The sequence below is a fragment of the Lethenteron reissneri genome, chromosome 18 (genome assembly GCF_015708825.2).
Source record: "Lethenteron reissneri isolate LAM-NWPU_2019-01 chromosome 18, ASM1570882v1, whole genome shotgun sequence".
NCBI classification, from domain to species: domain Eukaryota; kingdom Metazoa; phylum Chordata; class Hyperoartia; order Petromyzontiformes; family Petromyzontidae; genus Lethenteron; species Lethenteron reissneri.
The window spans coordinates 1941117-1954731 of record NC_083796.1 but is presented as its reverse complement, the minus strand read 5'-3'; the positions used below and the strand labels follow the sequence as shown (position 1 = coordinate 1954731).

At 54.9% G+C, this 13615-nt stretch overlaps 1 protein-coding gene across 2 annotated transcripts in view; it reads left to right on the top strand.

Annotated features, from left to right (window-relative positions):
• LOC133343686 (protein S100-A1-like) overlaps nt 1-13155 on the top strand; it is a 22246-nt gene extending 9091 nt beyond the window's left edge. The window contains exons 1-3 of one of the 2 annotated variants that reach the window (XM_061553420.1): nt 4541-4733; nt 10519-10661; nt 11709-13155. In XM_061553420.1, the coding sequence (XP_061409404.1) occupies nt 10530-10661; nt 11709-11912 (336 nt within the window). In that variant the 5' untranslated portion in view covers nt 4541-4733; nt 10519-10529 and the 3' untranslated portion in view covers nt 11913-13155. Of the gene's footprint in view, nt 1-4540; nt 4734-10518; nt 10662-11708 lie in introns of those variants that run through there. The other variant, XM_061553421.1, reaches the window with a different exon arrangement.
• Nucleotides 13156-13615: the final 460 nt, after the last annotated feature.

The window sequence follows — 13615 nt, the reverse complement described above, 5'->3', positions numbered from 1 at the left end:
CGCTATCTTTATCTTTGTGTGTTTGTGCCTGTGGTGGAGTGGCTGTGTGGTTGTCTCGGCGCTCTTCCTTCCGATATTGGGAAGCCACTGGAGCCCGGCACTTTCAAATCGGACAGGTTGAAGAAAAAAACTCGTTTCATTGTCCTTCCCCCGCGCCTCCCATTAGGGCGTTTGGCTACGTACGACGCGAAAGAAGTTCAACACACGCACGGCACAGTCCGTGCAGGGTGACAGCACACACGACGCCAGTAGTGTGGCGTGACTGGGCATGAGCAACCGGGGCAAATGAACAAAAACAAACGTGACCGCCTTGGGGGCCGTCCATAAATGACGTCACGCACCTGGGGGGGGGGAGGGGGTCAGACATTTGTGACGATGTGTGACGAGGGGGGAGGTTGAAAAATGTGACGTCACATAAAAATGCGCAACTTTAAATAAATATAGACAACACGTTCTACTTAATTAAATAGACTTAAAAATAAAGTTTTCTCCTACAACATCAGAGTGCAGCGCCACATTAAATACGCACTACAATGACAATAGTTTAAAGCGATTTGAAGCATGTTCAATTTTTTTTGGGGGGGGCAGAGCTTTGTGACATCATATTTGAAGGGGGTCTGACTTTTTGTGACGCCGTGTGACGAAGGGGGGGGGGGTCAAAAATCGTGCAAATTCGCGTGACGTCATTTATAGACGGCCCCTTGGCCCGAATGCGCTCTGGAGTTGTATATATAAAGCACGGACGTTTGCGTGGCATTCCCTCCACCCCGGGAACCTCCGATCAGCACAGTTGGCAACGTACGGTGCGAAAGAAGTTCAACGTACATGCGGACTAGGGATCGACATTGGAGGGATGCGAAGGGGCGCTTGCCTGCAAACATCTGGCAGATCGCCCGCATTGCTTCAAAGCGAGCCTGCCTCTGCTGCTGACGAGGCGCCGAGTGTTGAAACCGGTCCAGAGTTTCGCTTACGTTGAGCCTCCGTGCAACGAGGGGGAGTTCCTGTGCGTGGGCGGTTTACTCGTGGCTCGCTCCGGTTTGACGGTGTGGCATCGACCACAGTCATAACCCTGAATGATGTCTCCTTACGAAACGTGGACCCTTTAAAAGGCACGCCTGCACTGGCTGCAAACATTTCGGCTGGCCTGCCCACTATCTTTCCAGACTTTAAGCAAACTGGAATGTGTGAGGTGCTCGCAGATCCTTGACAGATCTGGACACGGTCCCCATCACCGATGAGGCTCCTCCGGCAGGCGAGGCTGCGTTCGCTGGGTCACGTAGCCGGTATGCCCAGCCAACGCCTATCCAAGCGGCTCCTGTTTGGTCGGAGACAGAGGAGGTCGAAACGGGCGCGGCACGGGCGAGAGAATAGATGGCTCCGTGGGGTATACAGAAGGATATGGAGCTGAGTGGAATTGCCGATGACTGGTACCAGCGGTGTCAAGATCGCCCGCTGTGGAGGATGCTCGTGAAAGACGCGACTGGGTAGTCGGAGGCAGTCGCCCTCCAACAAAAAATGAGGGCAAAGGAGCGACGCTCACAACAACGAGCGAAGCGCCGGACGGCTAAAACGGAACAGTGAGTAGCAACTGACAGTAGCCATCTCAGTCGGCCAACCCATGGCACCTGCCTGCAGCGAGGTTCCCACACTTCACGTGGCCTCACAGTGCACCTAGCCTGGCACAGGAGGCTTCGTGGCGACGTTACCGCCACAGTTGTGTGTACTATCTGCACGTGGGGAGTGGCAGCGCAGAGGTTAGCGCGCCATCTGGTGCTGGCACTCGAGAGAGAGAGAGACAAAGGCGTCTGGGCAAGGTGTGGACACCACCACGCCCTCGTGCACCGTGCGAGGTGATCTGTGACCTGCATAGACAGCACTTGCCCCGACAGCCTGTTACGAGGCTATACGGTGGATCTTTGTCGACTCAGCCTCAAATGAGTACCCGGTGTGATGTATAAACATCGCCATTGGGGAGACAAAGGCGGCCGGACGTGGTGTTGGCCACCCACCCTCCTCGTGTGCGCGTTAGCCTTCATAGGTGCTTGCTAGCAGCTCTTGCCCCAACAGTCTATTAAAAGCTATGTGGGTTATTTCTCTGTATGGGGCCGTCCATAAATGACGTCGCGCACCTAGGGGGGGGGGGGGTGTCAGACATTTGTGACGATGTGTGACGAGGGGGGGGGGGATGTGACGTCACATCAAAATGCGCAACTTTAAATAAATATAGACAACACGTTCTACTTAATTAAATAGACTTTTTAATAAATGTTTTCTCCAACATATGAGAGTGCAGCGGCACATTAAATATGCACTACAACGACAATAGCTTAAAGCGATTTGAAGCGTGTTTTTTTTTTGCGGGGGGGCAGAGCTTTGTAACGCGATATTTGAGGGGAGATTCTGACTTTTTGTGACGCCGTGTGACGAGGGGGGGGGGGGCTCAAAAATCGTCCAAAATCGCGTGACGTCATTTATGGGCGGCCCCTATGTCCGTGTATAAGTCTGGGTATGTTTGGTAAACTGGCAGAAGTTCACAGGCAAGGCCCCACTCTTTTATGAAATGTGGGTCCTGGTTAGACGCAAAAAAATGTACAGTTACACATCACACAAAATAATAAATTCGCATAGTTTGTTGAGAAAATACACTTGGTATGTCTGTCCTGTTACATCTACTGTACTGTGTAAGTGTTGAGGACCCGGTCTACCAGACTGCATTCAACCACCAAGACCACAAGAACACACACACACACCACTCACCACTCACTCAGTCACTCACTCACACACTTAGTCACTAATCCACCCACTCACCCAGCCATTACCCGTCCATTCACTCAAGTCGCGCACCCACTCAGTTATTCACTCATTCACCCACTACCCCAAAACAACAAAAACAAAGATTCCCCGTGTCGCCTGAACAGACTGTTGGGGTACGTGCTGTTAGCGAGCACCTATGAAAGCCGGCACGGTGCATGAGGGGGTAGGGTGGCTAACACCACGCCCGACCGCCTTTGTCTCCCTAGTGGCGATGTTTACACACTGCCCCAGGTGCTCATTCAACTAAAGACTAAACTTTTTTGTTTTTACCAGGAAAGGCCCACTAAGCCATATGGTTCTTTTTCCGAAGCGACCTACCCACAAATGATGGCTCAACCAAGTGGCTTATCATGTAGAAATGCACAGCAGCCAAATACTCAAAATGTGGAGGGAAAACCCGGGGGATCCAGAGAAAAGTCCCCGCGACCCACGTCCCGTATACCAGGCGAGGTAGTTAAAATCTCACCACCGTGCGTCCAGATTTGAGGCTGAGTCGACCTAGGGGAGGCCCATGACCAGTTTAGATAACCATCAAAGGTGTTGGTTGGGCCTGAGCGGGAATCGAACTCGGGTGGCCAGGTTCGTAGCGCCGTGCGCTACGACACCAGCCACTACGCCATTGCTCCTCTGCCACTCACCCGCTCACCCACCCACACACTCACCCACCCACCCACTCACCCACTCACCCACCCACACACTCACCCATCCACCCACTAACTCACTCACCCACTCACTCCACCCACCCACACACTCACCCACCCACCCACTCACCCACCCACCCACCCACTCACCCACACACTCACCCACCCACACACTCACTCACTCACCCACTCACTCCACCCACTCACCCACCCGCTCACTCACCCACCCACACACCCACCCACTCACCCACCCACACACTCACCCACTCACCCACTCACTCACTCACCCACTCACTCCACCCACCAACTCACTCACCCACTCACTCCACCCACTCACTCATCCACTCACCCACCCACTCACTCACCAACCCACACACCCACACACTCACCCACCCACACACTCACCCATCCACCCACCCACTCACTTACCCACCCACACACTCACCCACCCACACACTCACCCATCCACCCACCCACTCACTCAGCCACCCACACACCCACACACTCACTCACGCGTGTTCATCACACGTGTTCATCACCCGTACGCTATTGCAGTGCTGTACAACTGTTGACTGTGCGGTTTGTTGCTGGGTCGTTTGACGTCTTGGTGCTATGCTCACAAGCTTGCGTCGTGGGTTACTCCCCTAGGTTGACTCAGCCTCAAATGAATACCTCGCGCGGTGTGCAAACATCGCCACTAAGAGGAGACAAAGGCGGCCCGGCATCGTGTTGCTGACCAGCCCCCCCCCCCATACCTCGTGTGTGCTCCGTGCAGGCCTTCATAGGTTGCCACTCGCTAACAGCACTTGCCCCAACAGTCTGTCACGAGGCTATACGGGGGACCTTTGCCTTTGGTTCCTGTCTGGAGAATGCTGGAACCGCCCTGACCGCGAGCACTGACGATGGTGGTGGGTGGGTGTGGGTGGGTGGCTCGGGCGAGGCGTGGCAGATCGGAATGTGGGCGAGCGCTCCAAGTTTTAATTCTCTCGGCGTGAGTGCGAGTCTGGCTCTCGCTCTCTCTCTCTCTCCCATCTCTCCCCACTGTCGCTCTCCCTTTCGCTCTCCCATCTGCGCTGCTCACCCCCCACAAAACCCTCCCCATCTCGCCACGCTCTCTCCCCCATCTCTCTCTCTCTCTCACCGTGCCCCTCTCGCACTATAAAAGCGAGGACTCCTCCCTTGTAGAGAGCGAGTGAGACGGTGTAGTTTTTTTGGACGAAACGCGGCTCGTACCTCTTCCCTGATCTTGCTCCTCCGATCCTCGCTCCGTCTCCCACGGTGAGTGCCGCCAAGGATCCGCACTGCGCTATTGACACGCCCGGCCAAGTCTCAACCCCCCCCCCCGCGCGCGTTACTCGAGTCCATTATTCAGCAGAAGATATCGCTTTCCATTTACGAAGTAAATAAATAAACTCTCTCCCACCCACCAAATTGGCCTCTGTGAGATGAACTAGTCCACCAATTCTTGCACCGCTGTCTTAGAGTAATCGACAGAGACGTGAGGGCTAGTGGATTCGGGTTAGTGGGTTGTGGCTAGTGGATGAGTGGGATAGGGCTCGTGAGATAGGGTGCGTGATAGTGGGTTAAGGATAGTGAGTTAAGATTCGGGAAAGTGGGTTAGTGTTTGGGATGGTGGATTTGGGACAGTAAATTATGGATGGTGGGTTAGTGGGTTTGTATTGGCGGGTTAGGGCCAATGAGTTTGGGTTAAGGATGGTGGGTTAGTGTTTGGGATGGTGGATTGAGGGATAGTAAATTAGGGATGGTGGGTTAGTGGGTGAAGGATGGTGGGTTAGTGGGTTTGTATTGGCGGGTTAGGGCCAATGAGTTGGGGTTAAGGATAGTGGGTTAGTGTTTGGGATGGTGGATTGGGGATAGTAAATTAGGGTTGGTGGGTTAGTGGGTTAAGGATAGTGGGGTAGGGCTGGGGCCAGTCACGAGGGCAGTAGTTCGGGAGTTCGTGTCTGGCTTAGCACCAGAGGTTAGGGGTTCGTGTTTAGGGTTGTGTAAGTTTGAGGTTAGAGTGAGTACTCGCGTTAGGTGAATGGCTGGTGTCATAGCATTCGGGTGAGTACTACTGGACATCCGTGATAAAATTGCTTTATAGCTCATCGGATTCCTCCAGTATAAATATTCTGTTTCTGGTGTTAAGGAGCTAAGGGTATTAGTAGTTCAGTCGTGGTGATGGGGGTAAGCAGTGGGGGGGGGGGGGGGAGACTGGCTGGGGCTTGGCAATCGTTATACTAAACCTGGGGTGCACGCTACACCCGCTGGGGGTGCGAGATGCCCCTTTCTGGGGGTGCGAGACGTGGCCTGATTTATTTTCGAAGCTAAATCATTAATCGCGGGCACCGTAAGTAACACGTTATATTTCGATTTAAAGCTTTCGTGACTGCAGGGATTCATCTTCTTGGTTCTTTCGGTAAAGTCACGTAGAAGGGAAGTAATAAAATAATAAAAATAAAACATTTTTATTATTTTATTACTTCCCTTCTACGTGACTTTACCGAAAGAACCAAGAAGATAACACGTTATACTTTGTTTCATCGTACCTATGTCTTAATATTATTACATTTGTTAACGCTTGAGAAACCGAGGGGTGCAAGGCTGCAGTCAAGGTTAAGGACCACTGGCTTCGGGTAATCGCGTTTTAGGGTTTTTCGTGTTGTTGGTGTTCTGGGGGTGGCGTTCGTGCACAATGCGAGTTTGATATCTTGGCTTGAAGATCGATGAGTCGCCGCCGCCGCCACACGAATTCCAGGCCTCTTGCCAAGGGTGTGACGATTCGCCTCCACGTCTCCGATGGATTCCCGGATCGATGTACCGTCGCCACGCTGTGTCGACTGCTTGCTGCTGCTGCTGCGTTGAGCGGTGGCGCACAAGCACAGACGACGACAACATCGAGGACGAGCAAACCGCTCAAATCGTTCCGTGTCAATAACACCGATGGCTGATCCATAAAGGGCGACGATTCGGGACAATGGCCCTCCAATGGAACAAGAAGGTCCGTTGCCCGAAACGTCGCCTATTATTTATTATCCCCGTTTTTAAGGCCACGCACACACCCACACACACCGTGTGTTTGGTGAAAGTGCCACTTTCCTGCGTTCTGGTATGCAGAGAGGCGCCTGGCCTGTGCACGTGCATCTGACACGGAGTGCGCGTGACTGCTGTGGGAATGTAGAGCCGCATGCACGGCGAGTTGAACTGCTCGTTGTTGTAGTCCACGTTACGCCTACAGCATTCTCGTCTTGCCCTCTTGAGGGCATGTTCGGGTGCTCGATGTCAAACATCGAGGTCCTGGCGAGAGGGCTTCAGCAGGGAGAGTTCGCGCATCGTGCCCGCTGTTCCTCCTCCTTCGTTGAACCGCTTTCTGCGTTTAGTTTGCTGACCCGTCCCGCGCCTCCGATTAGCACGGTCGGCTACGTACGGTGCGAAAGAAGTTCAACGTACACACGAAGGCGCGCAGACCTCCCCGTGGGTTTACCGTGAGGTCCATAGTTTGTGTTGCATCGCCACACTCGCACGGCTCCTTTTCTTTAACGCACCTCCAATGAGTCTCTGAGCATCTCCTATGCAATCTGTGTGTGTCTCTGTGTGTGTCTCTGTGTGTGTGTGTCTCTGTGCGTGTGTCTCTCTCTCTCTGTGTGTCTCTGTGTGCGTGTCTCTCTGTGTCTCTGTGCGTGCGTCTCTGTGTGTGTGTCTCTCTGTGTGTCTCTGTGTGTGTGTGTCTCTGTGCGTGTGTCTCTCTCTCTCTGTGTGTCTCTGTGTGCGTGTCTCTCTGTCTCTGTGCGTGCGTCTCTGTGTGTGTGTCTCTCTGTGTGTCTCTGCATCTCTGTGTGTGTCTCTGTGTCTCTGTGCGTGTGTCTCTCTGTGTCTGTGCGTGTGTGTCTCTCTGTGTGTCTCTGTGCGTGTGTCTCTGTGTGTCTCTGTGCGTGTGTCTCTGTGTGTGTCTCTCTGTGTCTCTCTGTGCGTGTGTCTCTGTGCGTGTGTCTCTGTGTGTGTGTCGCTACGGGGCTGATTTTTCCCGTGCGGTCCCTCTCGTCTGCCAGGGTTGCACGTCCACAATAGCAGCAACACCGCGCGTCGTGACGTCACGACGCGCAGGACACGCCCCCCGGTAGGCGTGTCCCAGCCATGTCCCCTCCCACCGCCACGCGCTGTGTAGACCCGGGGGTGGTGGGGGGGTGGTGGGGGGTGGTGGGGGGGATCTCCCTCCCCTCTCACCCCGCCCCTTCCCTCCCCGGGCCACACCCTGAGGTCTGGCTGGCCTCATGGGAGCGGCGCAACGATGGTGACGACGGTGGTGGGGGTGGTGGTGGACAGTTTGATGGTGACAGTGGAGATGATGATGGTGGAGATGGAGATGATGATGGAGATGGCGATAATGGCAATAATGATGGAGAATTTACTTTTTAGTATGATGGATATGATGATGGCAGAATGGATGAATTGATGATCACAAACAATGCCTGCTGCCACTCGTAACGCGTAACAATGTAACGGATTATTAAATGACCGCGTGACGCTTGGGAGTCGCAGAGCCAAGCAAGAGGTGGGGCCTTGAAGAGTGTCCGTCAGAAGTCGGAGTGCGTTGAAGTAGTGGCAGGAGCTGTAGTGCAGGGTGACAGCAGCTGTGGTGCAGGGTGACAGCAGCTGCAGTAGTGGCAGGAGCTGTGGTGCAGGGTGACAGGAGCTGTGGTGCAGGGTGACAGGAGCTGTGGTGCAGGGTGACAGGAGCTGTGGTGCAGGGTGACAGGAGCTGTAGTGCAGGGTGACAGGAGCTGTGGTGCAGGGTGACAGCAGCTGCAGTAGTGGCAGGAGCTGTGGTGCAGGGTGACAGGAGCTGTAGTGCAGGGTGACAGGAGCTGTGGTGCAGGGTGACAGGAGCTGTGGTGCAGGGTGACAGGAGCTGTGGTGCAGGGTGACAGGAGCTGTGGTGCAGGGTGACAGGAGCTGTGGTGCAGGGTGACAGGAGCTGTGGTGCAGGGTGACAGGAGCTGTGGTGCAGGGTGACAGGAGCTGTGGTGCAGGGTGACAGGAGCTGTGGTGCAGGGTGACAGGAGCTGTGGTGCAGGGTGACAGGAGCTGTGGTGCAGGGTGACAGCAGCTGCAGTAGTGGCAGGAGCTGTGGTGCAGGGTGACAGGAGCTGTTGTGCAGGGTGACAGGAGCTGTGGTGCAGGGTGACAGCAGCTGCAGTAGTGGCAGGAGCTGTAGTGCAGGGTGACAGGAGCTGTGGTGCAGGGTGACAGGGGCTGTGGTGCAGGGTGACAGGAGCTGTGGTGCAGGGTGACAGGAGCTGTGGTGCAGGGTGACAGGAGCTGTGGTGCAGGGTGACAGGAGCTGTGGTGCAGGGTGACAGGGGCTGTGGTGCAGGGTGACAGGAACTGTGGTGCAGGGTGACAGGAGCTGTAGTGCAGGGTGACAGGAGCTGTAGTGCAGGGGGACAGGAGCTGTAGTGCAGGGTGACAGGAGCTGTGGTGCAGGCTGACAGGAGCTGTGGTGCAGGCTGACAGGAGCTGTGGTGCAGGGTGACAGGAGCTGTGGTGCAGGGTGACAGGAGCTGTGGTGCAGGGTGACAGGAGCTGTGGTGCAGGGTGACAGGAGCTGTGGTGCAGGAACTATAAACTGGTCCTGTGTCTCCGCTACGTCGACTCAGCCTTAAATCAACAGCTGAAGCGGTGTTGTTTTGTGTGAACATCAGCGCTGGGGAGACGGAGGCGGCCGGGCGAGGTTCTGGCCGGTTGCCCATCTCGCGTGCCGTTCCGACCTTCAAAGGCGCTCGCTAACAGCACTTGCCCCAACATCCTGTGTAGGCTACACAGGGGGGGAGGGATCTTTGTCTTTTTTGTAGTGGGTGTGTCACTCGCTGTGCGCGTGCGTGGCCGACGCAGGCTTTCCGACCCCTCCCAAAAAATAAAGGAAACGACAAAAACTGGTGGCCACGGCCGAGCGGGAGCGGCCGCTTCGTTGTAGGGGGTTCGCGGTTGCGATCCGAGCGGCCGCCCCGGCGAATACCGCGCGGGAGGCGTTCATGGCGCGCTGACGCGCCGTCCAGATTCGCAGTCGACGATCAAGAGAATTTCCCGTAGCGCGATTTGGAGAGAGAGGGGCAGTGCCACGTGTCCTGCGTGTTGGGACGTATGGCCAGCGTGCATAAAGAGTCAACTACAAATTTACAAAAAAATTATGTTTACTAGGTTAGGCCCACTGAGCTGTAAGCTCAACTGAGTAGCTTATCGCGTCCCAAACACTCTAAACGCGTGTGGATTTTAAATCTGGAGGGAAAACCCGGAGGACAATCCACGTGACCCACAGGCAGAGAGACAGGCAAACTCCAAATATACAGTAGCAGGCGTCAGGGTCGGGATCGAACCCACGACCTCCTGTACACGAGGCGAGGGAGTTAACATCTCCTAGCTACCGTGGCGGCCTGAGAGTAGGCCAAGGTCGCCTCCCAATGGGGGCTGTCGAGAGCTTCCTCTCGTGCACGCCCATCCGCCAGCAGTAGCGCGACACCGGCAATTGCAGGGGCTGCACCTTCGCTCTCTCACGTGAACACAACTCGCAAGTTCCGTTATTGGTGGAACATCCCAACAAAGGACCACAGGGACCATCCATAAATGACGTCACGCGTCACAAAAGTCAGACCCCCCCCCCCTCAAATATGACATAACAAAGCTCTGCCCCCCCCCCCCCCCCCACAAAAAATGCTTCAAATCGCTTTAAACTATTGTCATTGTAGTGCACTCTGATGTTGTAGGAGAACACATTTATTAAAAAGTATATTTAATTAAGTAGAACGTGTTGTCTATATTTATTTAAAGTTGCGCATTTTGATGTGACGTCACATTTCTCATCACACATCGTCACAAATGTCTGACCCCCCCCCCCCCCCCCAGGTTCGTGACGTCATTTATGGACGGCCCCACAGAGCACGGGTAGTTTATCAGTGGAACCTTGTTTCTGGCTGTCGTGGTTGACTGCGGTTTCTGCAGCGCAATTTGAGATGCAATTTCCATGCCCCCCCCCCCCGCTCCCTGTCACACCCCCCCTCCTCAGTCGTAGCAGCCATGTCGAAACTGGAGTGTGCCATGGAGCAGCTGATCAAGCTGTTCCACTCGTACGCGCGCGAGGACAACGACAAGTACACCCTGAGCAAGGCCGAGCTCAAGAAGCTCATCACCGCCGAGCTCCCCACACTGGTAGGGCCTCCTGGGGGCAGAGGGGGGGGGGCACGGTGGGGGATGGGGAGAGGGGGGATGGCAACGCGAGGGGGGCCGGGTCGTTGTCCACGGGTCACAGATTTTCGCCAACGATGACTTCATCTGTGGCTACAGCCTCCCTCTCATCTCGCTCTACTCCCCTCCACGCACTCTCCCACCTCTCCCCTCTCATCTCACTCTACTCCCCTCCACACACTCTCCGACCTCTCCCCTCTCATCTCGCTCTACTCCCCTCCACGCACTCTCCGACCTCTCCCCTCTCATCTCACTCTACTCCCCTCCACGCACTCTCTCACCTCTCCCCTCTCATCTCACTCTACTCCCCTCCACGCACTCTCCGACCTCTCCCCTCTCATCTCACTCTACTCCCCTCCATGCACTCTCCTGCCTCTCCCCTCTCATCTCACTCTACTCCCCTCCACGCACTTTCCTGCCTCTCCCCTCATCTCACTCTACTCTCCTCCACGCACTCTCCTGTCTCTCCCCTCTCATCTCACTCTACTCCCCTCCATGCACTCTCCTGCCTCTCCCCTTTCATCTCACTCTACTCTGCTCCACGCACTCTCCTACCTCTCATCTCACTCTACTCCCCTACACGCACTCTCCTGCCTCTCCCCTCTCATCTCACTCTACTCCCCTCCACCTTCCATGTTGGGTCAAGTGCTGTTAGCGAGCACATATGAAGGCCGGTATGGCACATGAGGGTGTAGGTGGCCAACACCACGCCCGGCCGTCTTTGTCTCCCTAGTGGCAATGTTTATACTCATTTGATGCTGAGTCGACCTAGAGAAGGCCCAGGACCGGTTCTGATAATCGCCACTGGTGTTGGTCGTGAGCGGAAATCAAACTCTGATAACCATCTACACTCGCACGCATGCACTCACACGCACTCGCACGCACACACTCATGCACACACGCACACTCATGCACACGCACACACTCACGCACACCTACACGCACGAACCCACCATTCACCCCCCCTCTTCCCCCCCCCCCCCCCCCCCCCACAATCCGCGGTGTGTGCAGTGCCCTCAGGGAGCCCAGAAGACCGATTCCCTGGACAAGACCATGAAGGACCTGGACACGAACGGCGACCAGCAGTTGGACTTCCAGGAGTTTGTCATCATGATCGCGGGCCTGGCCATCAACTGCAACGACTTCTTTGTGGGCCACCAGGACCCCCCCAAGGTCAAGGCCAAGGGCAAAGTTGCCGCGGCCAAGAAGAAGTAGACGGAGGAGGATGAGGAGGAGGAGGGGGGGAGGGAGGGGGGGTAGCCCCTCCCCTCCCTCCTCCCCACCCCCCACCCCTTACCCCCACACCACCCCCCACATCTCCAGTTGGGGCATCGTCATTCCCAGAGATTCCAATTTGACTGGAATATTTGGGAATGCCGTTCCAGGAGTTGTTTTGCATTCCTAGTTTTGTCCTCTTACCTCACATTCACAGCAACCTGTTCATGGTGATATTGGCTTTTTAATTGTTGGCATAAGGCACTACCACTAGAGTACAAAGTATGCCCATCCATAGCAGGCTATTGTAGCCTATATTCATAGAAACCAGCATTGTAGAGATCGTAGTAATATAAGGTATGACAATATAAGATTGACGTGGATAAGGTGTTTCAGTTACATTTTGCACTCTCGTGGTAGTGCCTTACGCTGGTAATGATTACTCCCAGGCCAGCTCGGTGAACATTGATGCTCATCGCTGCCTGCTACACTGGAGAGAGAGGGAGTGGGAGGGAGGGGTGGAGATATCCTGGAGGTGGGAACTATGGCTAAGGGTGCCGGCTGCCAACATTGTATAATCCCCGGGTTTGCCGATCCGCATTGGATGCGGCGGGGAATGTAAGCCACGGTGCCTGAATGGAATCGTTCAAAACCGGTGATTTGTCGATGAGTGGAAACGATGAAGCGTGCAGGGGGCCGGTACCAAACCACGCTGTGAGTTGATGCCGAAGAGATGGCGACGGTACAACCTCATTGACGCAATCGTGTGGTTGTGGCCATGCATTCCAAACCATGGACCATACAGTAAACCCGTAGAGACACATAGAGATACATAATATACGTATTGAATTGGCAGCCACAGTCGTAAGATTCGTGGCCAAGCAACTCACGCGTGTAGAGTAACACCGCGGTGGCCTGCACTCCTTTAACGGAGGAACGGCGACTCGGCACGAGCGCCCTCTCTGCTGAAGCCCTCCCGTCGTGGCCAGCAGCAACAAAACTCGACACGAGCGCCCTCTCTGCTGAAGCCCTCCCATCGTGGCCAGCAGCAACAAAACTCGACATCGAGCTCCTGAGCCACGTCTTGCCACCGCCGTCGTGTGCGACGATACAGCCACGCGCAGAGAACCCCGACTCCCTCGGCTGCTGTTCTCAACGTAAATTCTTTTTTAGTATTTTGTCCGCTTGACAAACCAGACAAGGCCATCTCCGTTGTGAACAATAAAACAAACGCCGTCGATGACGATGTTGTGCGTCTCCCGTGTCCGGTGCCGTCCACCTCCTGTGTGCTGTGAAGGGCATTCGCCCCAAAACGTCGCCTTGTTACATGCTTCCTTGTAAAGCAACACGCACACGCAAACGGCCGTGTTTTTGCCGAGTGCCTCGAGGGTTTTTGTTATACGGGGAGTGGTGGCGCGGTGGTTAGCGGCCTTGCGCTGCAGAACACGGTGAACCGATTCGGCACGGTTGCCTACGTACGGTGCGAAAAAATTTCAACTTACAGGATATCATCGATTATCCGGCTGCCAACATCCGGTAGTCCCGGACCGGTCTGGAAAACTGCTCCAAAGGCTGTACCGGTTTGGCGATCGGAACCATGTGCATGAAAAAAAATCTAGCTATTCTTGATTTCAGTGTCAAATATATATACAGTAAATTATATACTACTTACAACTGAATGAAAATACGGCACGTATATACAT